Raw genomic sequence first — 27,655 nt, forward strand, 5'->3', positions numbered from 1 at the left:
GTGGACTCAAGGATTTCAGAATCTAATCTCTTCTATGCATCTTATTTTAAAGAAAACTTTACATGGCCTGAAAAACTCAAATATTTTAAGAATGTATCCTTTGAGTGTATCCTTGCTCAAGAATGTAATTAATATTGTAATTCTTTAAACTCTCAATAATTCACCATATTCCTTGATGAACTGTGCCTTTTTATGAATAATTGATGTATACCTCCTATATGAAGTTACTGATTCATTGCCTCTCTTGTTGAAAAATTACATCCACAGAGTTTTAATATGTGAATCAGAAATAAATTTAAGAGCCCATATCCTCAGAACCTCTGTTCTCAGCACAACACATGTAGGTAGGGAATTCTAAAAGTGGCTTTGTGGGTCCCTAAAGGTGGTGATATTTTCCGAATAAAAGGCTTACAACACTTTAATGGTGCCTTTTTTTCAGGGTTGCAAAATACTCAAAGACAAAAATATATATTAAAAAAGTATGCAGGTGTCTGACTCAGCAATATGTGCATATTTCACAGCAATGAAACAATAAAGTACTGATCAAGTGACATTAACAACAGCCTCTTTGAAGACAAGAACAGTTTTGAATACTGTCTGTGCTCATTTTACTTTTTTTCTTTTATAGAATCATGTTTTATAGAATCAAGTCCAACTCCCTGCTAAAAGCAGAACCAACTCCAACTAAATCATCCCAGCCAGGACTATGTTTATATAAAATCTGACATCTTTTTCCATGGAAAAAGCATCAACATAAGTGACCACGTTTTTTTTTAACCTAACTCACTGCCTCAGTGAATCTATGCAAACATTCAAGAGATGTTGTGATGATTATGAAGTGTTTGCAAGATGTCTGTTGTGTAATGCTGAATAAAAAGTAAATATTATACATAGCTCAGTAGAGAGGTTTATTCCTGAGAACATTCACAAATCACAGGAGTTCTTTGCTCTTTATTTGCAATGGTTTAAGTCAAAATGTAAAAAAGCTGTATTGTGTCATTTCTTACCTTAAAGAGCAACTTTTCATCCTCAGCATTTAAGGCTAGGTTCTGATCTGAGCAACAGCAACCTAAATTCAGACTAGTTCCATTGTATTGCAAAGTAGCTATTGTGGATCACTCAGGACAGAAACTATGACTTTCACGTTGAGAGAGCACATTTCTGAGTCTGCCATGAAGCTGTATTAAACACTTTAAATACTATCCTTTATTACACACTGTACTTTAAAGATTTTAATACATTACTCATAAAATGACCCTATACCTACAACTATGTTCAGTAATGCACAGGCTCTCATACAAAAGTATCACTAAATGTTCAGTGACATCTTTATTCTTTCTTTCCTCTGTGCCAAGTCCTAAAACCCAAAGGCGCACACATTTGCTGAGGGAGAAACAGATCCCACTTGAGTATGCTTGTAAGTGATCAGAAACAGCCTGCCCTCCAGAAGCTTGAATTGCAGTTATAGGTGCAGTAGTCCTATTTTTTCTAAGTTGCTGCATGGTAAGATGGTGTATAACATTGACCGACTCCCTCCTTACCTTGCAGTTGCTCCTCATGTGTAACATCGCACTGAATGAAGAGAGTCCTCTGAGCTTCAAACTGCTCATCCAGGGCAGCTTTGCTCGCCTCACCGGCTTCGAGGTTCCGATCCACGAGAGCCACCTGTGCCATGAAGGCAGCGTGGTGAGGTAAGGCACATTCCGAGGTATTGGGGGGGGGGGGGGGGCACAGACGGAATCCTCCCTCCCCCCCCCCCCCCCCGCAAGCCCACGCAGCCCTTTAGCAGCCGGGGAGCAGACGTACCTAAGGGCCTTGGTGCTCCCGGCTGCACGCTTCGCGAGAAGGAAAACTTGCTGTGGGAAGGGACCCGCAGCCAGGAGAGGGAGAGCAGCAGGTACCTACTAGGGGAGGCAGAGAAGGGCTCGTGGTTTCCTAGCAGGCAGGCTGGAAGCCGCCCGCCAAGATGCACCAGTGGCTGAGGGACGGCCGGGGTCTCCCCGCCAGGGACTCTCACGCTTACCTTCGCGCCCTCCTCTAGCAGCGCCTGGACAAAGGCTCTGCCAATGCCCTGCGCTGCGCCAGTCACCAGCGCCACCTTGCCATTCACGTGCATGGTCGCTGCCTGCTAAAGGCGGAGTGCGGCGCCCGTGTCTGTCCGTCCCTCGCCACGGCTGGCAGGGCTCTGGGGCGTGCGCTCTCGCGCTGGGTATTTATAGCGTCACTGTCTCCTTTATCTGACGGTCGTGTGTCTGGGGCGAGCAGGCGAGAAGGAAGCTGTCAAGCGCACCAGCCCCGGGGAGCCTCATTCGGTGTCACCTGCCCTGTAGCTCACACCCACCCTCCTTCCTCCTCCACATGCCCAGTCTCCCGGGACTCCGCGCGGACAGCAGCCCAGTGCGTGCCTGTCTGGGAGCTGGCGCGAGTCCAGTCTGGCCAGAGTTCCCTGAGCGCACCCCAGGGGGAGAGGGAGGCAGGGGCGCTGCACACTTCGCTTCTCCCATTCGCTGGCATGATTATTGTTGGATTATTTCCCCCTCCTCCCAGCAAACAAAAGCCCGAGCTGCAGACTCTGGGGACAGGTCCTGCCTCCTTTCTTCCCCTTTGCGTCTGGGCGAATGGCGTGAGAACAAGTTACGGGACTTTTGATAAGGCTTCTGGCAACTGTTCAGGTTTTACGCGTTCTGATTAGCCCAGTTCGTATCAGCAGCAGGCTAACAATTGGAACAGGCTTTAGAACTTGAAACAATAACAAACGCGAAGTCTCTCCTGAGACTCCTAGTGCATTGTTGGGTCCTCATCACTCCTCCCCGCCAACCTTTCTAACAGCTGGGGAAATCTTGTGCGAGTTCAAACCTGACCTGTGTGGCCACCATGAATAGTAGCCAGGTCGCTGCTACTGCTTTCTAGAAATGTGCGGGTTATCCGGTTACTAAGGTAAATAATAAGGTACCTTTAAAAATTGTAACTAAGTCTGCCACAATCTATTCATCACAAAATGTGAGCCAGATTTTAATTAAAGGACATTATTTAAAAAGTACTGTTTGCCTCTCCACAGGACACTCAGATGTCTCAAAAGTTAAAATCAACAATAAGCAAACCTGTAATAACATAAATAAATAAAGTGTTTCAAAGCCAACAAAAGTGGTGTCAGTAAGAAGATGGAAACTTTGAGGCAAATTTCTGCTTGGTATAATTCCATTATAAATCCAAGTATTTACACAGGAGACAATTTGTTTTTGGGTGTGTTTGCACTGCACCATTATTTCGAGATAACTCGTGTTATTTTGAAATAAGAATTTGAGCATCTATGCAGCCATTCTGTTATTTCAAAATAATTTTGAAATAATGGACGGCTTATTCCAAAATCTGTAAACCTCATTCTGGGAGGAATAATGCCTATTCCAAAAGAGCTATTTCAAAATAAGACATCTGTAAATACTCCACTGCTGCTATTTTGAAATACCCCCTAGCAAGGGCCATTCAAAGTTATTCCTCCCCAGTGCCTCCTGAGGCTCTACATTGAGACAGCACATCTACATTAGGGAAGTCTGCCTCGGACTAATTTTGAGGCTTCCCTGCAGCGTAGATGTGCTATTCCAAAATAATCTATTTTGGAATACCTATTCCGGAATATTTTATTTCGAAATAAGCATGCAGTGTAACGGTCCAGTTCAGCATTTCTTGCATTTCTATAGTCCTATTGACTCCAGTAGGAGTTTGGGTGTGCATGAATTCAGGCTTAAGTCCAATATATTTTATGCTTTTATATAGAGAAATTCAAAATCAGAATAAATTTGTGGCAATAGTCATATATCTTATATATATACGAGAGGATCTTATACTATTTTTTTTTTTGGAGGCTGAGCTGTACACTTAGCTGAGTTCTTTGGTCCCCTTTCTACACCTGTAGATAGTCAGAATTCTGATTTTGGTGAAAGTCAAAATAGGATCCAGTTTTCCCATTTACATCAACATCAATCTAAGGAGAGGGTGAGGTTTGACCAGGGGCGGCCCGTGAAGCTAGGCAAACTAGGCAGTTGCCTAGGGCTCCGTGGGCCCAAGCGCCCGATGATGACATCACGGGGTGCCAGGGAGCCCTGTGATTACGTCACAGCCATTGACGGCCGTGCAAGCGGGGGCGCTGATCACGCCTTCTGACTGGGGCGCCAGCTGCCTCAGCCAGCCTCTGTCCGCTCCTGGGTTTGACTAGATTGGAGGCAAGGGACCCAGCTGGAGTGGAGTGCTGCTGGTGGTGTGGGGATGAGGGATCTGCAGGGTAGTAGTTGGGCCAGAGTGGTGAAGTGAGGACCCAGTTGGGCAGCAGATTTTCACTAAAATCTGGCCCACGGAGGACCCACTTAGTACTGCAGGCAGATGAAGATCTCTGGTGCCCTACTCTCTACCATAATCCTCACCCTAACCCCAACCCAGAGGCCACTGTCTAGCCACCATATATGGAGTGACCAAGAGGTGGTTTTGGTGATAACCAAAAGTTAAAGCATTCACACACATAGAAATAGCATTGAGTTGAAAGTAGAGCTTTGTTTAGGTTAACCAAATAGTTGGGGATATACCTTTTTAAAGTTTTTGTTTTAAAGCTAAGTACTAGTCCTTTAAATGAGAATGATGGGTATCTTTAAACAATAATTTTTTAAAACTCACTATTCTGGTTACATACAAATATATCCAAAAGTATATTTTAAAAAATTCATTGACTATTTAAAAGATTTTATACCATGTGAGCATCACTGCATTTTGGTTTTCCAAAGGGCTAATCCTGCAAGATGCTAAGTACCCTTAGTCTTGGGGTTGAGTGAATTAAGAAGGATTTTCTATAACAGTTGAGTATTGAATCACTCCCTGTCTTCTCTTTGCCTGATGTAATTACGGGAGAACTTTTAGCCCTCCTCAATATTTGTCAGAATCTTTAGACAGTATAGTAATATGGGGGGGGGGGGGGATAAAAGCAAAACAAATATGCAAACTCTTTACATGCCTAATCTCTTGCAATTTTAGCTACTCACACTATAAAGAACTCTCTGTTTATTCACTTGACTATCAGATCATACAGCAATCATACATCTACAAATTTAGACTGCATTTTTATGTCTGTATGTTGTGTTCTGAGCTACAGTGTATATCAGGACTGAAACGGCTATTTAACAAGCTAGGATGTTAGCATACCAGAACAGAATAATAAGAATTTTAGTTTGATTATAATTGATAATATTCTCTGAGGCTCATTAAAGGGAAACTCACAAATAGTTCATGCATACACTTTTTGGTATTTGAATGAATGCCAGATCCAAATTATTAGTATTTGCTATATGCCACTAATATAGTAAAGGAGGCTCTCAGAAGGCCCTTATTAAAATCCAATGACCACTGGAAGGGACAGTTAGGGTAATTTCTGTGTTGTAAATGATGTCTCAACCTTCTCTGGTTTAAAAAAGAAAACCATAAAAAATGCTATTGTTTGGCTCTGAAGAGGAGGAATTTTGAAAAATAATGAATGATCAAGAAAGATTTTTATCATTTCAGATCTTATCCTTCAGTAATTAATTTGAAGGATCTGTCTCATTCCTACCTCTAAATTTAATAGAGGTAGGGGGACACTACTCTTGTCCCCTACACTCTCTTTACAGTTGACCTCATTCATAAACATGAGCTGAAATATTTTCAAGATGATTGCTCACAGATCTACCTCTCCACTCTAGCCCTGTGTCCTGTCAGGCTAAAATCTTTGTCCTTCTTTATGACTTGTCCAGCTGTCACCTTAACCTCAACATACCAAAACTGAGTTTTTAACTTTCCCCTAGTTTCCTTTCCTGCCTCCAAGACTTCCTTTCTCAATTGGTGGACATTACCACTGTCTTTTCCCCTGATAAACTTAAAAAACAACAAGTAGTCTGGTAGTACTTTATAGACTAACAAAACACGTAGATGGTATCATGAGCTTTCGTGGGCACAGCACACTTCTTCAGATGACCAGAGTTTTGAGTTTAGGATGTCCAGACCCAAAATAAATAGAGGAGAAGGGAGAGGGAGAAGGAAAACAAGAAGCAGGGGGTATGTAAGTATCAAGGAGAAAACCAAACAGGCAAAACTGGTAATCTGTAAGCACCTAAAAATTGGATAGTTAAAAGAAGCATAAGGATCATAGGATAGCAATTAGAGAGGAAGAGTACTAACACAAGAATCTACACAGACAAAATGCTATTGGCACTTTCATTGTTTGCTTGGTTGATAATGTCCCAGCTATCCATTATCTAGATTGAGGCCATAGGTGTGAGAATTAAACTTGTGGATGAATTGTAATTCCAACCCTTCTCTGTGTATTTGGCTTGTAGAATTGCTCTGTAACAAGACAGCCACTTGGATATCTTTTAAAGTGTGACCAGGTAGATTAAAGTGTTCCACAACAGGTTTCTGTATGTTCTCTTTACAGATATCTGATTTGAGTCCATTGATTCTTTCCTGTCGGGACTGTCCAGTGTGTCCACGATATATAGCAGTGGGGCATTGCTGGCATTTGATGGCATAGATCAAATTACTGCATGTGCAGGTAAATGAGCCTCTTATTTGGTAGTTTATATTGTTGGATCCAGTAATGAATTTGCTTGTGTATATATATGTGGACAGAGCTGGCACGGTGGCTGTTTGCAAGGCTGGGTTCCTGGATGTTTATGATGTGGTTGTGTAGCATGATTACCGGAAAGAATTCGTTTCAGTTTGGAGGGCCGTCTGTAAGTGACAGTAGGCTTTTCTCCCAAGGCCTCTGAGAGTGAGGGATCATTTTCCAAGATAGGTTGCAAATTGTGTATAATGCGTTGGAGGAGTTTGAGTTGTGGATTGTAGGTGATAAGTGGAATTCTGTTATTTTATCTTTTGGGTCTGTCTTGAAGTAGTTCCTGTCTGGGTATTTTTTTGGCTCGGTCATACTGTTTTTTTACTTCTCTAGGTGGGAATTTTGATTATAGGAATGCTCTATAAAGATCCTACAGGTCTTTATATTCATCCACAAATTTAATTCTCACACCTATGGCCTCAATCGAGATAATGGATAGCTGGGACATTATCAACCAATCAAACAATTAAGGTGCTAATTAAGGGAGGCTAAGGTAGGCATTCAAATTTGCAAATCAAGCCCAGGATTTAAATATCCCGTGCTTGATTTGCATCTTCCCGGCTGGTCGCCATTTTTGAAATTTACAAATCCGGACTCACTGCCCGCGTCTACACGTGGCAGGGACCCGGTAGTTCAAATTAAAGCCCCTAAATCGAACTACCTGTTAAACCTTATTCCAGAAGGAATAACAAGTAGTTTGAACTAGGGCTTTATTTCGAACTACCTGGTCCCTGCCACGTGTAGACGTAGGCAGTTAGTCCAGACTTGTAAATTTCAAAAATGGCGACCAGTTGGGAAGCTGCAAATCAAGCACGGGATATTTAAATCCTGGGCTTGATTTGCAACTTTGAATGCCTACATTAGCCTCCCTAGTTCGAACTAGGGGGCTAGTGTAGACCTACTCTTAGTCTATAAAGTGCTACCAGACTATTTGTTGTTTTTTAAGTTTAACCTATACAGACTAACTCGGCTACCCCCTGAAGCTTTCTTCACCCTGAGTCTGGCACATAATTCAGTATCTCTCTAGACCCATATGTGGCCAGACAGCCCGCCTCCATCACATCCATCTTATTTGCCTCTCTGAAGCATACAGGACAGAGAAGGAGCAATAATATCAGCATAGTCTATGCTGGCTCATCTGATCCTGAGAAGCTGAAAAAAACCCCCCAGATATGTGGATAGAGAGCAGTTAAGTCAATAAGCTGGCCTCGAGGCTGCGGCTGGCACCTATGTTGATTCAAACACACACACAGTCCCTGGGAGAGGAATTTCCCACTGAGAAAACAATGTCCCGTACTTCCAATTTAATCATCTCAAATCTCTCTTACAAGTGTAAATTAAGTTCACAACTCCCTTGTAAGAACTGGTCTCACAAAAGACAGACCAGCCCCATTTGGCATGACAGACAAGAAAGAGAAATACGTGACCCCATGGGTATAAAAGATGGGCCCAGCACACACTCACTTTGAGTGTCATTCTACCCTCTACCTGCTGGTCGGGTTAGGTGTTTGACCTCCCGAGGTTCTATGGAGACGCCCACCTCGTATTTTCGTCTTTCCTAGGAATTGAGGGACCGGCCCTGGCCTGACATGCTGGAGTTGAGAGGCACAGAAGGGGGTAAAAATGGTACCTGGATGTGGTCCTCTGTCTTAAGTGTACACATAGAAAGAGTAAGCTGTTACTTGGTACCATTATTTCTATTTTTCTATCTTTATCTTCTTTGTAACCATTTTTAAGACCTATATTTTGCTAATAGTTAAGAAATAGAGCAATAGCCATTGTAACCATATGATTTATAAGCTTCTTTAATAAACCTGTAACTGTTTAAGCTTTAACCTGACTCTTTCAGTTGCTGTAACAGAACCAAGCACAATTTAAAAGAACTTCAGCCGGTCATAAAGGGACAGATATAGGGAGAGCTTGGGCGTTTGGATTTGTGTCACACCCAGGTGGCAAAATTCAGTTGGGGCGCTTCTCAGTCTCCCCGAGGCTGCCCGCTGCGAAGGAATTATGAAATTCTAGCAGCTGAAATCTGAAGCGTAATAAGCTCTCCCTGTACACTTATTGGGGCGCCTTTCAACCTCTTCCAGGTTGCCCACTGCAAGGGACCCCGGTCTCAGCAGTTAAAGTCTTAGGCGTATAGTACACACATAGTATAGGAAGACCTTGGGCGTTTGGATTTGTGTCACACCCAGGTGGCAAAATTCAGTTGGGGCGCTTCTCAGTCTCCCTGAGGCTGCCCGCTGCGAAGGAATTATGAAATTCTAGCAGCTAAAATCTGAAGCGTAATAAGCTCTTCCTGTACACTTATTGGGGCACCCTCCAGCCTCTTCCAGGTTGCCCACTGCAAGGGACCCCTGTCTCAGCAGTTGAAGTCTTGGGTATATAGTACACACACACACACACACACACACACCACTCACTGCCCTGACCGTCGGCTGACACCATAGCTGCAGGATATAGTTTGTCATTTCTTCCTGCACTTGTATCTCTAAGATCAAGCCTTTTTTCTTTGTTGGCATAGCTAAAACTCACCCAGCCCTTCACCTTCCATCTCAGTTCCTGCAGTTTCTCCTCTTTGATCTTGATAAATGCCATATTGCTCCACTTCACTTTCAGAATACTGCTGCAAAGATAATTTTCCTGGCTCATCATTTTGACTAAGTCATCCCTGTCTTTGCATCCTTCCATTGGCTCAGCATTTTCCACCACATAAAACAGAAATGACTGTCTTTATTTTAAAGCACTGTTTATCCCCAGCCTTTCATCTCGTATAGAAGATGTTGACTTATGTCTCTGTTTTGCCAATAGCCTTGATTGTTCATTTATCAAATTTTCCAAGAGCCTTTGCATGCTCTTCTAGCTGCCTCTTATGCATCAAAGGAATTTACTGTAAACAGCCTTAGCATTTCAATATCCTCCTTCATATCCCTTTTTAAACTCTCCTCTGGCATGATGCCTACAAAAATCTTGACAACAGACCAAATTTGATGTGTTGTGGTAATTTCTGATCATGCTATTCAGACCTGTTAAATTTGTTACCTTGTGCTCCTCAGACTCTGTTGTATATACTTCTTGTCTCATTTTATATTTAGATTGGAAACTCTTTGAGGATTGGACCTTTACTACATATTCACACACAGCAAATCAAGCGCAAAAAAGATCAAACAATGCAATAGGGGCCTAAGAGGGACTCCAAAAGGGGGAGATGGTGACATGGCTGCAGATGAATCATATTCTTTTAGCAAAAGCATATTGGAGTGGGTCTGACACACCCTCCAGTTTTCAGTACTTTGCCCCCAGTGCCATTATTCAAATCACTGGTAGGGTTGTTCACCTCTGATTATCTGGTGAGACAATGGAGTGAGGTAACATGCATTTTGGCAGATCCGCACTCCTAGTTTTCATTTCAGTTGCTTGTTCAGTGAATTAGTCTTTAGTGGTTCTGACATTCTCACAACAAATATGATTATTTCTGAGGTTATTGCTTGGGTTGCAAACATCAATAGTATCTGAAAAAAAACCCTTATCTGAAGTATTTAATAATTACTAACTTTCTAAGTCACTATGTAACAAAGATAGTCACAGTCCATTCTATCACTGAACTTTGGAATGTCAAACTCAGCTTATTCTTTATTGCATTGGTAAATCAATAAAATACCACTATTAAAGAAGCTACATGCAGCATGTGACCTGAAACATGCCACTTTAACTTTGGAATTTCCTGCCTATAGTTACACATTCTATTTTCTTTTACTTTATTGTGGAGTTTTCAGGTAACATACAAGCTTAGTGACAAAGACATAACAAAGAAGAGTACACACTGAATTGAACAAAGGACACTTCAACATTGTTTGCTGTTTCATGCCATTGCATACCAACAAATTTGTGCTGGATTTCCATAATGTAAATAAAATCAGTCTCTGTGACGAAAAAATGATAGTACTAATTTGTGCTGGTCATTGAATGATTTTCACATCAAGAACCAGGTGGTCCACTCTGAAGCAGGACGTAAGTGGTGTGTGTCAAACCCACTCCAATATGCTTTTGCTAAAAGAATCTGATCTGTCATCTGGAGCCATATCACCATCTCTCCCTTTTGAAATCCCTCTTAGGCCCCATTGCCCTGTATATTAAGTTTAATCTTTTTTGCTTTTGATTTCAAGGCCCTAAGCCAACCTCTATCTCTAACAACTCTTGTTACAGTCTTCCCCTGGTCCTCCCACTGCTCCAGTGACACCAGCCTCCATGCCTTCTTTATTTCCTTCTTGTACTCACAGCTCTGTCGCTTCTGCTGGGCATGCAATGCCCTTTTAAATCCACTTCTTTCATGTTGCTTAGAAAAAAAAGTTTTAATTACATAACAAATAACACTGAAAGCATAAACCAGGTAGTTACATTACTTGAATACCCGAACGCTCATATCTCTGAAAACCTTTTATTGAAAAAGTGAACTAGAGTAAATAATCTGATAGATAGGAACATTTTCACAGATTTTTTTTCTGAAGGTCATGAGTCACAGTATCCTATGAAACCAGCCAAAACTGGCTTTTGGGATCTGTGGGAACCCTAACCATAGTCCCTCCATTTCTGGGACACTTGAAGTAGTTTAAGATTCTACTACACAAACTTATTATATAACTGTGTCCCAAAGAATCATCTCCCTGCATAATGCTGTGGACATGGTTGGTGGAGGTTGCTGAAAAGTAAATTAGAAAACTAACCCAAAGATGTTAAACTGTCGTTTGGATTATAATGCGGAATTCTGTGAGCTAAACTTTGCCCGCCTATGTAGTAGTTCAGGAAGAGAAGAGATGATGTAAGGAGGATCCCCATACATACATGGACTCTTGTACAAAGAACACATTTGAGTGGAGACCTTGTTCTTGGGTACAACAACAGAAGGTGTTATCCTCCGAAAGGTACATGTAGTGGTAAAACTGTGATTCATTGCAATGGCTGGCAGAGTTCATGGGGTGTATTTACTGCACTCATACAAAAGGTGGTGGAATTACTGCTGCAGCACTTGCTAGCTAGAATTATTCCTGTAGTCCTTGTTTTAGCTTGGTCTTCCTTCACCACAAACTCCTAGTGTGGCCAATGGTACAAAAAAACAAAATATAGCCCTAAGGCTGTATTTTACTTTGGAAAGACTATTTATAAACAATTTATCATTTAAGGTTACTCAGGCTAACATCTGCTTGGTTCTTTGCATCATTTAGTGTTTTTCCTAGAGCTCTGTCAGATAAACACAAAACTTCCTTTTCCCCATGGCTCTTTATATTGTAACTTTTATCAATATGGCATTCAATTTTTAACAAAAGAACATAGGAGTTGTCATATCCAATCAGGTATTAGCCTGTCTGTAATCCTAACAGTAGACCATACAAAGGTAGAAAAAAACTCCATTAGGGACAATTATGAATTGTAAAGGACTCTTTCCTAAACTTCAAGGCTGTGTCTAGACTGGCAAGTTTTTCCGCAAAATCATCTGCTTTTGCGGAAAAACTTGCCAGCCGTCTACCCTGGCTGCTTGAATTTCCGCAAGAACACTGACAATCTCATGTAAGATTGTCAGTGTTCTTGCGGAAATACTATGCTGCTCCCGTTCGGGCAAAAGCCCTCTTGCGCAAATCATTTGCTCAAGAGGGCCAGTGTAGACAGCACAGTACTGTTTTGCGCAAAAAAGCCCCGATGGCTAAAATGACGATCGGGGCTTTTTTGCGCAAAAGCGCATCTAGATTGGCATGGATGCTTTTCCGCAAAAAGTGCTTTTGCGGAAAAGCATCCATGCAAATCTAGATGCTCTTTTCCGAAAATGTTTTTAACGGAAAACTTTTCCGTTAAAAGCATTTCCGGAAAATCATGCCAGTGTAGACGAAGCCCAAAAGTTATGCCCAAAAGTAGGGGTCAGAAATAATTTTAACAGGGGGGCCACTTGGTGAATTTTGATATGTGGTTATGGGCAGACTCCACTCCATATCTACACCACAAGCAGTTAAATCGAAAGTGTCAAAATACTGTCAAGCTGGAGGATTTCTTACTCTGACTCCTGTAACCCTCATTTTACAAGGAGTAAGGAAAGTTGGAGGAAGAATGTGCTCTTTCAGATTTTCTGCTGAGTAGACAGTGCCAAAAGCTGAAATAAGCTATTTCAACTTTAGCTATGCAATTGACGTAGCTCAAGTTGCATAGGTTATTTAGTTTTAGCCCTGCTATGTAGATGTGCCCTAATTGAAAAAACTTAACAAGCAATGAATGGTCCTGCAGCACCTTAGAGAGTAAATCAGAGGCCTATCCAGTTAAAGTTCTTGACACCTTTAATCAAGGTTTGAACAAAAACATGTACTGGATAGGCCACTAATGATATTATCTATATTTTTTGTTAGTCTCTCAGGTACTGAAGGACCATATGTTGTTTTCTTGTTTCAGATTAAGCCTTTTAGCCTCCCTCCTGAAAGCAGGACACAGAAATAATCAACAATGAAGAACATAAATTTCACCCATACCCCTTTGTAACTTTTCATGCACTAAACAGCTCCTTTCGTTCCCTCCTTTCACTGCCCCAGTGCCTCCTCTTTCTTTCCTTCCAATCACTGTTTGCCTTCTTCTTTGCCCCAGGGCTTTGAGTTCCATGCTGCAGAAGGATGCAAGAAACTAGATATCAGATTGTCATATGTTTTAATCATTGTCTAAAATATGGGCAGAAGTGGTGGGGGAAAGAGGAGAAAGTTTATATCATAATCACTCTCCGAAACACTCCTCTCTCCTTTCTCAATGGTACATTGTCCTGAACATGAAGGAAAAAAGATGAGATTCAAGGGAAGTGGTATAATTAGGCTGTGACTTTATTAGTTCACCTGGGAAATACCTTGCAGTAAGTCTTTCAGATCATCATCCTTTCCTTAATCATTCCCATATTTTTGGGATTGCTGTTTTAAGCCCTCTCCCTTCCCAACCAGATTTCTGCCCACTGCTGGCATCTCACCACCCTCTCCTTGTATGAGGTCAGGGCTATCACCCCTCTGTACCTCAATTCTATTCCCCCAGCTTCTTTTGAGGGTACTTTCCCTTAAATCCACTTCCAATTACTTCCAATTCCAGCTTATCAGGGACCTGAATCCCCCTGGAATGACTACCTAGTGCTGGTCTGGGATGCAAGAGGATTCTGTCTGGAAGAAACAAGTTTTAAATAACTTCCATTCCTCTGTGTGTTGAGTGACTGTCTCACCTGAGCCAACCTCTTCCAACCTACCTTTGGCTTGGGTAAATATTCTCCTTTCCCACCTTTCATAATTCAAAAGCAGTGGAGAATCTGAAGAGCTTCAATCTCTTTTCTTCTAGCCAAAGTCCTCAATTTACAGGCAGGTTATGGTTGAGTGCATTCTCAATAAAACATGTTTAATCACTTTTCTGCTGTTATCTCTTCAGAATGTGACATGTTCCTAATCAACATATAAGTGGACGGATGTCCAGTGATGCCAAATGAAAGGCTGCACACAGTTGCTGCAGTGCGTGCCTGGCTATGGAGACTAGGTTAAATTCCAAACTTATCCCCCTTTCCCTCCCCCAAGCAACCTTATCAAAATCACTGGGCTGTCATGGCACTTAAATCACTGCAGTATATGGTGCATGTCAACAGCCACCATGAAGTGGGCAGTAAGAAAAGGTGGTAGATAACATTAAACAGATGCTGTCATCTTCTCTTGGGCTGTGTCTAGATTGGCCACTTTTTCCAGAAAATCAGCCGCTTTTCCGGAAAAACTTGCCAGCTGTCTATACTGGCTGCTTGATTTTCTGCAAAAGCACTGACGTTCTACTTTCCGAAATCCGTGCTTTTTCCGGAAAAGCTTTGATGCTCCCGTTTGGGCGAAAGTCTTTTTTGCGAAAAACTGTTGCACAAAAGGGCCAGTGTAGACAGTTAGCTGAGACTTTTGCGCAAAAGCAGGCTAAACAGAAAAAAGCAGTTTGGATGCCGGGAGACCCCGTAGGAGCCCCGGACTTCCTGGTAACCCGAGCTCTTAAAAAGATGCAGGCTGCTGAGCGCACGTGGCAGGAGCGTACCTCAGACGTCTGGCTTGAGGTCTGCCACGGTGCCCCTGCCGTGCCCAGCAGCCACCTCGCAGCCAGCATGGCAGCTCTGGGTGCTCAGCCACCTGCACCCCCAGCGCAGGAGGCCCCCAGAGGCCAGAAAAGAAGGGCCCCATCATGGTCCTCGGGGGAGCTGGAGACCCTCCTGGACCTGTGGCAGGAGGAGTAGGGCCTGCACGACACCCGGTCCCAGCGCCACAACGCCGACATCTTTGACCAGCAGGGCCATCGAGCCCGGAACCTGGAACAGGCTAAAGTCAAAGAACTGCGCCTGGGCTATGTGCGGGCCAGCGAGGGCAGGGGGGCAAAACCAGAAACCTGCCACCACTATGACCAGCTGCACGCCATCCTGCGCCAGCCAGCCCCGCAAGCCCCGGACGTGCCGGTCGACAGCAGTGTGAGCCCCCCCGTCACCAGGTCCACCGTGGCGGGGGAAGGAGACGACAGCACTGAATCGGAGGATGAGGCCAGCACTGCCACCCAGCAGGCCCCCTCCAGCAGCCCTGATGTCTCCCACGCAGCCTCCGAGGCTGGGGAAGGATCCACTGGTGAGGCTTTGTAGCCAGACACAAAACCCCATCTTGTTTTTCCACGAGCCCCATCTTGTTTCCCCCCCCCCCCCCAGAGAGCAAGAGAAAGGCAGTCAGCCTTTGATGCCCTGGGAACACAGGTTTGCTGCCTGTCCCTGACTCTACCATAAACAGAAACCAGTCAGTAAATGGGCTAGCTGACGACCTGGGGCCTCCCGTCGCCCTGATGGCTAGTACCAGTAATTGACACGCCTGCACTGTCCCAGGAGAGGAATCTTCGCCCATCACTTACCAGAGGTGCCCATTGTCTGCATTTTCCCAGGTGTAAATTGTGCTTTGCACCCTTCGTGGGAAACTTGGCATTCAAAGCCATTTTTCCTAATTGGCCACTTGAGCCCAGGAAGAAGCCTACATGACCCAAGGGGTATAAAAGAGGTTCAGCAGCCCACCCCATTTGAGCTCCAATCATCTATACCTGCTGGCAGGTATTGATTGTTTCCCGAGGTCTGTGGGACGCCCAACCTCGCCCTACTTCTTCCCGAGGGATTGAGAGAAAGACGCTGGCCACGCCAAGTCTGGAACGCAGGGGTGAGAATATATACCTGCTATGTGTCTATTTTGCATGCATTTAATAAGAGCTCAGAGAACCAAAGGGTTTCATGGTACCTGTAAGTGATTTATTAGTGTAATTTCTGTCCTGTCCTTTGTAGTGGCTGTGTTATCTGTAACACAGTAGTAGCATTTAACAACTAAGTTTACCCTGTAACAATAAATAGTAACTGTTTAAGCTTTAACCTGACTCCTTCAGTTGCTGTAACAGAACCAAGCACAATTTAAAAAGAACTTCAGCCGGTCATAAGGGACTCACTGCCCTGACTGTCGGCTGACAGGCTTGCACTTTGCACTCACAAGGGTGGGGGGCGAGGGGAGGGGGAGCCAGGCAAGCAGCACGTGCAACCATGTGCAGCCTGGTGACCGAGCGGCACGTGGCCGCGTCAGGCAGCTGCGGGGCATGCCTGGGACCGGGCTACTCACATACATTCGGCGGGACCAGGGGGAAGGGTGGATGCCGGCTGGAACCAGTCAGGGCCCCAGGGGCTCAGGCCAGAGCCCGCATCTCCGCAAGGGTGCAGCACACAGAACGACACACTGTCCCATGCCTGGCTGTGAGGCACTGCCAGCTGTTCCTGGGAAAACCGCAGCATCACAGCCCTGTGAGCGTGGCCCCCACTGAGCCCCTCGCCTGCTCCCGGTGCCTTGGCTGGCTCCCTGAGGGAAGTCCCCACTGCGGCCACACATGTCCCTGGGCTATGTGTGTGAAGGATAATGGGAGGGAGAAGGAGGGGAAGTGCTCGGGCCGACCCTAGGGCCACCTGAGTTTTGCTGCAAGGATGGGACACCCCCCCGCCCCCAGTCACTCTCCTGGTTCTGTCCAGGGGATATCCCACGCAATGGAGATCTGAGAGCCCAGACCACCTCTGCCAGATGTGCTCCCAGGTACTGTGTGCGGATGCATCTTGCTCCCTATCAAACACCAGTGATTAGCCCAAAGCCTCACAGTCTCCACCAGCAGGGAGTTCCACTGGTTAACGCAACACAAGCACCCTCCTGTCCTCCATGAGGCCAGGACACAGACCAGTGGTTACAATACATGGAGGAGCACCCTACTCCAGGAGCGGTCCTCCTTGCAAACATACAACACGGAGGGCAGGAGGGGAACTGAGTAGGCCCAAGCCACACAACTGTGGTGTCACCTGGGCTCAGGGGTGGAGGGCATGAGGTGTGGGGACAGTGGCTGGCCTGCCTGACTGACCCATACTTTCTTCTCTTCCCTGCAGTGGGACCAAGCAGGTCCCCAAGCCGGGGACCCTCCAGTCCAGCAGCAGCGGCACCCCCAGCTGTCCAACCACGCAGGCACAGGCTCTGCCACCGGGACCAGCTCCTTCGCCGGCATGTGCAGGCCATCAAGTGCATCAAGGCAGCGATTCGGGAACGCTTCGAGGGGGACCTGCAGTGGTGTGGTTTTGGTCTGGCTGCCCCGTGTAGGGCCACGTCCCTGATGATGCAGATGGGCATAGGCACATCCCCGACAGTCAACTTCCACTGGGGGAAGTAGTTTCCCGCCCACAGCCTGCGAAACAGTCTGGAGTTGCGGAGGATGCGTGCGTCGTGTGCGCTGCCAGACTAGCCCGCGTAGACATCCAAGAAGCGGCCTCGGTGGTCCACGAGGGTCTGGAGAACAATAGAGCAGTACCCATTCCAGGAATGTGGGTTGCATCCAGGGCTCCCCCACAGTTGGGAAACCCGAGGGCAGCGAAGCCGGCCAGCGTAGCATCCACGTCGCACAGGCGGATCACTCTTGGGAGCAGGTTAGGGTGTGGACGACCTGCAGAAGGGTGCAGAGAGACACAAGGGAACACATCACATAAGGCAGGGGTGAGTGTGCGCTCTCTTGGGGCCCCCCCGTGATTCCCTCTGTCCTCACGCACGCGCACACACACACGCACACACACACACCAGGGCCCCCTCGCCCCATGCCCCCCCTCCCTACCAGCAGGCTTGTGCAAGGGAGGGATGGCCCAAACCCCTGGGTGACCCAGCCTGGATGTGTGTGCTGCCCTCGGGCATGGAGTGCAGCACTCTCCCCCTACCCCACTCTCCACTCCCCCTGGGACTTACCTGCATCATGATCATACCGACGGTGGATCTTCCCACCCCAAATTGCTGTGCCACCGATCGGTAGCTGTCCGGGGTGGCCAGCTTCCATAGCGCGATGGCGACCCTCTTGTTCACGGGGATGGGTGCACGCAGCCGGGTGGTGGCTCTCTGGAGCGTGGGGGTGAGCCAGGCGCACAGCTCCAGGAACGTCCGCTTTCGCATGCGGAAATTCTGGAGCCATTGCTGGACGTCCCATTGCCCAAGGACCATCCGGTTCCACCAGTCCGTACTGGTGTCCAATCTCCAGAGTGGCCTCTCCACGGGTGGGGTGGGGATGCCACAGGGAATCCATGACCTCCCTGGTGAGGGAGTCCAAGGCGATCTGCGCCTCCTGGTCCTGGAACACGAGGGCACCAGCCTGGAGCACCAGCTGCAGGCACTCGAAAATGGCCGACAGGGGCCAGAGCAGGCACATGGCCACCTGTGGCTCCATGGCAGACAAAGCAGGGCACAAAAAACCAAAACCAGGAAAAAGCACTAGAGGGAAAAATGGTGGTGTCCAAAACGCAGAGGGCAACCACCAAACCTGCTATGGCTGTCAGTCCCTGCAAGAGGTCCTAACGCACGGAGCAGGAGACAAATGGCTGTTCGGCAAGACCCCTTTAAGCACGTGTCTGAACGGAGCTCCAGCCCTGCCCCCGGAAAGGGCTGGTGCCCTTTTGCCCTCTTCAAAATGGTTCCGGGCTTCTGCTTTTACGCAAAAGCGCGCCGCCAATCTAGACGCGCTTTTGCGCAAAAGCGCATCATTCTAACGATAACTCTGGGACCAATCTAGACGCTCTTTTGTGGAAATACTTTTAAGGGAAAACCTTTTCCGTTAAAAGTATTTCCAGAAAATCATGCCAGTCTAGACGTAGCCTTGGTGTGCCATTTCAAAGTGTCTCAACTTCTCCGGTGTTAGCTTTCCTGAAACTTAATTGGAGGCCTATGGTGGACTATCTGTACTACAGTTTTAAGACTTACAGCCTTATTTTCTTGGAGGGAGACTGGTGCAAGGCTACCACCCCTTTGCTGTCTCAGGTCTTTCTGCCTTCTTTTCCTTCTCCCCTTTCCTCTTTTGGGTTATCTGTGGGCACTTGCCTCCAAGACTGGTAGTATAGTACCAGCAACTGCAGGGAATTGTGATCAAGCAGCTTGCTTGTAAACAGAATAGATTCTGTGTCCAGTGCAGGATTTATAGACCCAGCTACTGATGTCCAAAAGATGGGTATCTCATTTTGGGCATTCAAAATAACTAGTTAATAGAGGTCCTACAAAATAGTTGATCGCTGCATGAGAGCTGGAAGATCAGGATTGAGATTCCTTACATGTGTATGAGGGCAAGAATTAAGTCATGAAAGAAAGTAATCCTCTATCCCACATTTAATTCAAAGGTTGAACATAATAAGTGTTTTGGAATATTTGATATTTACATTACTTATGAGCTAAAGGTACAGAAGAATGGTACATGGTGTTTTGTGTCTCAGAATATTCGCTCAAAATAATTAATATATTTCTAAGATCTGACCGTTTTCATTGTAGTTTTACCATTTTAACAAATGTATAAACTAAACAGTGCCCATGCCAAACAAAAAGATTCTTGAACAGTGGAATGCATATATATATATTTATGGTAGTGTTAGAATTTCACCATAGAACCTGATTTTAACTTAAAGTTATGTCTAAGAATGTGTCTCTTCTCTTTTATTTCTATTGAAATTGAAAAATAAATGTAGTTGTGGTTGTCACTAATCTTTGTGGCATGATGTCAATAAAATTTAAATATGCATGTTACAGTGTTATTGTGAATGACTTGGGTAAAACAGAGAACTCTTAACACTTCTTGGCTACATCTAGACTGCAGTCTTTTTTCTTTTTTTTTTTTCCAGGAAGCTCTTTTTGGAAATGATCTTCAGAAAAACCTTCTTGCGCAAGAGTGCGTCCACTCAGAAAAGCGCATTGAAAAAGCAATGCGCTTTTGCGAAAGAGTGTCCAGATTCATTGGATGCTCTCTTGCATAGAAGGCCACCCAGAACCACTTTAGCTAGGGATTTGTCACCTGTTGCTTCCGAATGCTGGCGCTGGAGCCTTGCAGAGACATGCACTTAAAGGGACCCTCCTGGAAAACTGATTCTCTGCTTCGGCTGCGTGCTTGGTGCCTCTTCAGGAGACAGCAAAGCTCTCGCAGTGCCTGCTATGGTTACCCTGTTCTTTTTGGAGACCACAGCCTTTTTCTTTGTGCCACGGAGCCGGAGCTGACCCTGGGCATGCGATGGTCCCACACAGCCATGCTGCTGTTTTTGCAGCACTTTGTGCTGGCTGCCTTCCTGGTCCTGCATGACCTGGACCCTGAGCTTATTCTGGGGATCCTCTCTATGGCTGTGGCTGCTCCACTCTGGCAACCGTACCCCACTGTAGAGAGACATTTCTGGAGGCTCAACACCAGTTTGGACTGTGGGACCAACTGGACATGGAGCGATGGGATGACCAGCAGTGGCTCCAAAACTTCCGCATGTGGAAGGCCACCTTTTTGGAGCTGTGTGCCTGACTCACCCCGTCCCCTGGAGATGCAACACCCACCTGCGGCCCGCCATCCCCGTGGAGAAATGGGTCACCATCACCCTCTGGAAGCTTGCCATCCCCGATAGCTACCAATCAGTGGGCAACCAGTTTGGCGTGGGGAAGCCTACGTTGGGGCCTTCCTCAGGCTGCAATCCCTGTGGGGAAGGCTGGGGGGGGGGGGAGGAGTGTTGCATAATGGGAACCCTCAGGAAAGGGTGGCTGGGGATTGTAGGTGGTGGAGTGCAAGTAGGGGGGAAGTCCCATCCCCAGGGGTTTGTGCTGTCCCATCCTCACACAGCCCTGCTGCTGGAGGGAGGGCGACCTCATAGGAGGTGGATCCTGGGTGTTTAAGGAGGAGCAGGAAATGGAGAGGGGGGCAGGCACCTCTCAAGGGTTCATGCCCCCCCTTCCCTCATTTTCTGTTTTGTGTATTTCTTTGTCTCCTTCTGCAGGTTGTGAGGGCCATCAATTACATCCTGCTGTGTGGGGAGTCATCCATGTGGGAGACCTGGATGCGACTGTGGCCGGATTTGCTGCCCTGGGGTTCCCGAACTGTGAGGGAGTGATCGATGGGACGCACATCCCAATCCACTCACTGGACCATCGAGTGGCCCAGTATATTAACAGGAAGGGCTACTTCTCCGTGGTGCTGCAGGCCCTGGTCGACCACCGAGGATACTTCACAGACATTTTTGTCAGGTGTTCAGGCAGGGTACACAATGCCCAAGTCTTCAGGAACTCTAGTCTGCACCACAAGCAGGGGGTGGGCACGTTCTTCCCCCACTGTGAACTTGCTGTTGAGAATGTGCAGATGCCACTGTACATCATGGGAGATGCAGCCTACCACCTCATGCCATGGCTTATGAAGCTTTACACTGGCCACCTGGATCCCAGCAGGGGCCAATTTAATGCCCAACTCAACTGGGCCCGAGTTGGTGGCAGCATGTTGTGTCCTCCATAACACTGTGGAGAGGAAGGGGGAGGCCTTTCTCTCGAGGTGGGGGGCAGATTCCAGCCACAAGGAGCAAGCCTTCCAGCAGCCACAGACAGCTGACATCCGCCAAGACCATCAGGCTGGGGTGTGAATCCGGGAGGTCCTGAGGGAGACGTTCTCTTAAGGACCCCAATAACTCTCCCCAGGGCCTCCTCCCCTCGGGGCCTCTGCCTTGCAGCCCTATCCCTTCCCCACCACAACCTCTCCCTTCGCCCTTTCCCTGGCTTCCCAATAAACACACCTGTTTGGTTTTTAAAAAAATCCAGTGTGCATTGAGTAAAGATTCAGAGAAGGTGGGCAGTGGGAGTGGAGCTCATAACTGCAAGGGGGGCTTCTCGAGGTGCCACCTCTGGTGCAGGGACCTTGTCGGGGTTGGGTGGGTGCGGGGAGCATGGGGCGGTTGATGGGGGTGGGGAGGGGCCATAGGCATCACTTGGGGAAGAGGCATGAGCATTGCTAGGGGAGAGGGCATGGGCATGGCATGGCGAGGGAGCAGAGGAGCAAGAGCTCTTTTGCAGAAAGGCTTCTTCCTCAGAATGAGAATTACTGCTGTTGGAAAAAGCCCTCTGTTCTTTTGATTTACTATAGAAAGAAAGCAATTGCAGTGTGGACGTTCCTCAAGTTTTCTCAGAAAACCAGAAGTTTTTCTGACAAAACTCGGTAGTGCACTTACTCCTTGTGCTTAAAAATGCAAGGCCTGTACCCAATTTGAAATGCCACAGGCTATTTGCATGCTAATAACTCTGGGTATGTCTACACTACCCTCCTAGTTCGAACTAGGAGGGTAATGTAGGCATACCGCACTTGCAAATGAAGCCCAGGATTTGAATTTCCCGGGCTTCATTTGCATAAGCGGGGCTCCGCCATTTTTAAATCCCCGCTCATTCGAACCCCGCTAGTTCGAACTACCTAGTTCGTGCCGCGTGTAGCCGCGCGGCTCAGGGTTCGAATGAGCGGGGATTTAAAAATGGCGGAGCCCCGCTTATGCAAATGAAGCCCGGGAAATTCAAATCCCGGGCTTCATTTGCAAGTGCGGTATGCCTACATTACCCTCCTAGTTCGAACTAGCGGGGTAGTGTAGACATACCCTCTTATAATTCCTGTCTTACCAGTCAGAGGAGCTGGTGTTAGCTAATAAATATTGAAGAATTCAAAAAGTGCAGAAGTAAAAGAGGAGTCAAAGGAGGCAGCAAAAGGATTCCCAAGGGGCCATCATGTACAGAACACTGGACAGTGCCTAAGAGTCAGTGGATGCCATACACAAGATCTCCATACAAAATGGGAGCACCTTTGTTTCTGAGGAAAGTGATCCACAGTCACAGAAAGCCCAGCAATAGTGAAACTTCTGCTTCCTAGACTTAGAGTAGACTTAGTTGAATCATGTCCAAAAATAAAGGAAAAAGTGAAGCCAGAAATAGAAGAGCAGATTCTAAAGATCCAGAAAAGGTGTTTCAGGATGATACTCTGGAGGAAAGCATGCACCAGAGTCTTTCTTTCATGACATAAAAGGCAAGTAAAAGAGAAAATTGTGAAAAATGGCAACGTGTCCATGATTATGGCTTCATTGGTAGCTACTAACCTCATCCTGGAAGACCATTGAATGGAGGCAAAAAGCAGGCTTCCCCATAAATGACCTTTACCTTCAGACAGGAAAAAGGTCCAGTCACATGGTGTTTGAACATGATACAAATTCAAAGTAGTAAACTATACAGTGCACATGCATGCAGAGATGTTCCCTTTGTGCCTCTGGTTGTGGACATGCTGTTCAACATTATAAGTTATCTAAACATGAAATGGTGACTCTTATAGCAATCATGAGGGAATTGGCTAAATGTGGCTACTCAACATTTATGACAATTTAGCTAGAATGGAATTTATTTATATGACTTGGCCTTTATTTTATTCTGCACAATTCTTCCAAAGGATGTTTAGAAGCATGGGAGATGAAGCAAATTATACAAACATCTTGGCTATAGGTTTTGCCTCGTCAAACCAAAATGTTTGTGGCTGGCCAGAAATCTCTTTCCTACAGTTATTTATGTACTTTAAAGATAGATTAGTTTTATAATTAAGTTGTATAATTTTAACACATAAAATTGCTAAACAGAACATAAAATGATATTGGGAACTAAAATGTTCACTACATTATTCAGAGAATTTCCAAAAATTAGTGTTTACATAAATAAACTAAAAAGAGAAGATAACTAATACCAGTTTAAAGATTAAAGACCTAAAGTGAATGGTACTTAATGTACTGCTATCAGTTAGGCATATGAATGCTTATTGATTATGGTTAGCTGTCAGCCCAGTTGGGCTGGAGCCGCTGTGCCGTGCCATGGGCAGGAGGTGCATCAGTGCAGCTGGAGCAGCCCCTGCCGACAGTGGGACCAGCTTGGCTGGAGCAGCATCTGCCCACCTTTATTTAAGTAGTTAATGGGTTAAACATAATGTTTAACCGATTAACTGATTAAATGAGGTTTTACATTCCAACTATCAATACATCCCAAATATCAAAGGATTAAGAGGAAATTAGTAAATAACTTGGAAACCTGAAGTGTCATCAAAACAACTCATAAACTGCACCCTTCTGATTCAGATTATATTGTTAATCATTTAATTCCTTAGTTATTGGTCATGTACAGAATTATGAAATAGGCACAATTCATAAGTAATTAAACACACATTTATGTAACAGTGTAGTTTTATTAAGTTATACATACCTTAAAGAAGTATAATGCCTTGTATTCCCAAGGGATTAAATGAAGATTTACTAGCATCTCTGTTACAAATACCACAATAAAATGTCACCAAAAATGTCTGGGATTAAGAAGAAAATTTGTTATATAAGGGATTATTATATAATGCTATGAATTCAGAAGTAAAAAAAATGATTTATTACCAAAAAAATTACAATTTTTAGACTGATAAAGTTGCTTGTTACATTGGCAGTTAACAATTTATACTAAGTCATCTGTGGTATTGTTTCTGCTCTCTGGTTGATTGGAGCTTTTAAAATTAGAGAATAAAGAATCACTGAGAGCTAATCATGAATATTGAATTTTGAATCTCTAGTACAAGTTCTCAAATCAGTGATTCTTGTGCTAAAACACAAGGTAACTTTCACGATATTTGAAGAAATACTGCATAAATCTTGTCTGTATTCACAAGGTTTCTAATTGTACAGATTAACTAAGCCTCAGAGGAGTAGCCTTGTTAGTCTGTATCTGCAAAAACAATGAGGAGTCCTGTGGCACCTTTGAGACTAACAGATTTATTATGGCATAAACTTATGTGGGTAAAACCCACTTAATCAGATGAATTGAAGTGGAAATTACAGAGGCAGATATGTGTGTGTATATACACACACATATAAGTTACTTGTCATGTCTAGGATCAGTGTTAATGAGGCTAATCAAGTTAGGGCAGATGTGGCTCATTCATGGCAGTTGATAGGGAGATATGAATATGAAGAGAGGGAAAATTGCCTTAAGAGTCTGTTAATCAGTTTATATCCTTATTTGATCCTAATTTTGAGTGTATTGAATTTGCAAATGAAATGCATTTCAGCTGTCTCTGTAATCAGGGTTTGAAGTTCTTTTATATATACGCCTGCCTCTATACCACTGTCTAAGGTGTCACAGGACTCTTCGTTGAATTTAACTAGAGTAACCCTCCTATGTGAAGGGGAATAGTCGATGCAGGTATAAACACTTTTATAAAGTAACTCTATGCACATTAGTGATTGCACTTAAATGATTTTGGTAAAAATTATATCCTGATTGGATATAAGGCAAATGTAGGAGCAGCTGGTGCTAAGTGTGTTAATCTCATACTGAGGGTGTAATGTACATATAGAGCAAAAAGAGGTAGAATTAGGCATCAGGTGTCGAAAACTACTAATACTAAGTAATAATAGTGAATGGATTAGCTTGAATCACTTTAATTTCATTTATACATTGAGAATGTAGCAGTATACAAACTGTTTTCCTTGTAACAGGGACACTATCAATCTAATATTCAATGAAGGTGCAAACAGCTCTTTGTGTAGATTCCTATGTCAGGAAGAATGCTATCAATTGACTTTGATTCTTATCTGCTTCGTTTTAACTACCCAGTCTTCAGATACTTCCTGGTTTCCTCTACCTTCCTGATTTTCTATACCCTCTGCTCCATGTCTCCCACTCCCCTCCTTCCCCCCTTCTTTCCCCTTCTTTCATATTTATTTTGGGTCTGGACATCCTAAACTCAAAACTCCGGTCATCTGAAGAAGTGGGCTGTGCCCACAAAAGCTCATGATATCATCTACATGTTTTGTTAGTCTATAAAGTGCTACCAGACCATTTGTTGTTCTTTTTCTGTACAGACTAACTCGGCTACCCCCTGAAGCTTCTGTTTTCTTTATGTTTGCAATGGATTTTGGATTAGAAGAGTAAATCCTTATTGAAGTAGACACAAAACATATGTTTACAAGTGTTTATGCAGAGTCTTTATAGGGCTGCCTCGTGTTAGTTGCTTGACACTTCTCATTATAACTTACGCTGTTTTCAATTATTTATAACTGTAACAAGCTTTTTTCCTTTTGGAAAGTATTTTTCCATAATGGGTGTCATTGTCAGACTGAATTGTTTTTGTAAGTTGCAGCTAAATGGTTTAGTGAGGACAAGGAATGACATTAGGGAAACAGAGGTATTTTGGTTTTGACTGTTCAGTGCCAACCTGGAGCCCTCGACTCCATTTCCTATTTGTAAAATGAGGATAGTAACACTACCTTACTTCACAGGCGTGTTGTGAAGATATATTCATCATGTTTATGAAGCACTCAGCTGTTGCAGTAATGAATACCAGGCACAATTCATTGAGAAAATGTGATGCTTCCTAAAATTAATGCAGAACATGTTGGAAAAAGTAGCACATGAACACAGAATTAAAGACCATCATAATATGAACAGGGGGGGCCTAATTAAAGTTGCTTACTTTACAACCTTAACATTCCTTTATTTTAGATTTGTGTATATAATAGGATAAAAACTAATAGATAAATAATATTCTGGGAGGGAAGGCCTTGAAACAACTGTGCGTCTCAAAAGTGTCACAGTTCTGCTTATCCAAGTGAGATGTGAGGAGAAGAGCCCTCAGGAAACGTTTTATAATGCCACAGACTGTTGCTTTATAATACCATGGTACTTTTCGTGACAAGTAATCCTAAACATTTGCAAGTTTTATTTTGTCTTATAAAAGCTTTTCATTCTCTAATGTGGGTTAGTGCATATTTTCTTTCTGTTTTTATTCTTTTCATTGTTCTGTTATTTCACTGTAACATGGAGAAATCTAAATGTGTTATAAGCAATTCTGCTTTAACCAGAACTCTGAAATCTGGATTCAGTCCATAGAACCAATAAGAACCTGTACAAATGTTCCCATTTTATTTCACCAACATTGTTAAATTCACAATTTCTGTTTCCATGTTGCAGACTGGCTTTCTCATTTAAAAACACCACCTTCAATAGCAAACTGTGTTTCTGGAACCAAATTTTATGATGTAAGCAGAATTTTAAAAGTGATGTTTTGTGCACCACTATATCAAATTAGTGTGTTGAGCAATTACTTTTAGCTTTAGAAAAATGCTGATGTAGGATCACAAAAAATACATAAATACAAAAGATTAATACATTGACAGGGAAAAGAGGGAATTAATTTTTCATAAACTCAGTGTGATGGAAGGAATATTAAATTCAAAATAGTGAGATTCAATGTATAGCTCAACAGCATATATTGGTTGGCTCACTGATGAGTTCGAATAGTCAGTCAACATCCTGACTCAGGCAGTGGTTGCCCTGAGGAATATAGACACACTCAAACAGGCACACACATTGTTACATGCAAAATGCAGGACAATGTAGCACTTTAAAGACTAACAAGATGGTTTATTAGATGATGAGCTTTCGTGGGCCAGACCCACTTCCTCAGATCATGCAGGTAGGTGTGCTAAAGTTATCCTCTTGTTGGGAGCCAGCTATGGCAAATTCAGGCAACTTCTTTGATGTTTTAATTTTTAAAAGTATTTCCCTAGACAAAAGTGATTTTTTAAAAATATTACTTTAATAATAAAGGTATTACATGGATTTTTAAAACACAATCTATTCCCAGTTC

At 44.4% G+C, this 27,655-nt stretch overlaps 1 protein-coding gene and 2 long non-coding RNA genes across 8 annotated transcripts in view; 1 reads left to right on the forward strand and 2 right to left on the reverse strand.

Annotated features, from left to right (window-relative positions):
• Positions 1 to 2,310, reverse strand: part of HPGD (15-hydroxyprostaglandin dehydrogenase) — a 44,387-nt gene extending 42,077 nt beyond the window's left edge. For all 3 annotated transcript variants that reach the window (XM_006126992.4, XM_075930222.1, XM_075930221.1), the window contains exons 1-2: positions 2,024 to 2,310; positions 1,542 to 1,665 (exon numbers count right to left, since the gene is read on the reverse strand). In XM_006126992.4, the coding sequence (XP_006127054.1) occupies positions 1,542 to 1,665; positions 2,024 to 2,116 (217 nt within the window). In that variant the 5' untranslated portion in view covers positions 2,117 to 2,310. The remainder of the gene's footprint in view (positions 1 to 1,541; positions 1,666 to 2,023) is intronic.
• LOC142829626 (uncharacterized) lies at positions 1,555 to 22,283 on the forward strand. Of its 4 annotated transcripts, none has more exons than XR_012904243.1 (6): positions 1,555 to 1,691; positions 6,452 to 6,568; positions 8,194 to 8,301; positions 17,091 to 17,688; positions 19,839 to 20,607; positions 20,964 to 22,283. It is a non-coding gene; the product is annotated as an uncharacterized LOC142829626 (long non-coding RNA). The 4 variants fall into 4 exon arrangements; XR_012904242.1 differs by lacking the exon at positions 1,555 to 1,691 and adding an exon at positions 1,781 to 1,897; XR_012904244.1 differs by lacking the exon at positions 1,555 to 1,691 and adding an exon at positions 2,584 to 2,937.
• On the reverse strand, positions 17,505 to 26,936 carry LOC142829627 (uncharacterized). Its single transcript, XR_012904246.1, has 4 exons — positions 26,274 to 26,936; positions 24,226 to 24,322; positions 23,085 to 23,145; positions 17,505 to 17,638 (listed from the first exon to the last, which is right to left on the reverse strand). It is a non-coding gene; the product is annotated as an uncharacterized LOC142829627 (long non-coding RNA).
• Positions 26,937 to 27,655: the final 719 nt, after the last annotated feature.

The sequence above is a fragment of the Pelodiscus sinensis genome, chromosome 5 (assembly GCF_049634645.1).
Source record: "Pelodiscus sinensis isolate JC-2024 chromosome 5, ASM4963464v1, whole genome shotgun sequence".
Classification (NCBI taxonomy): Eukaryota; Metazoa; Chordata; order Testudines; family Trionychidae; genus Pelodiscus; species Pelodiscus sinensis.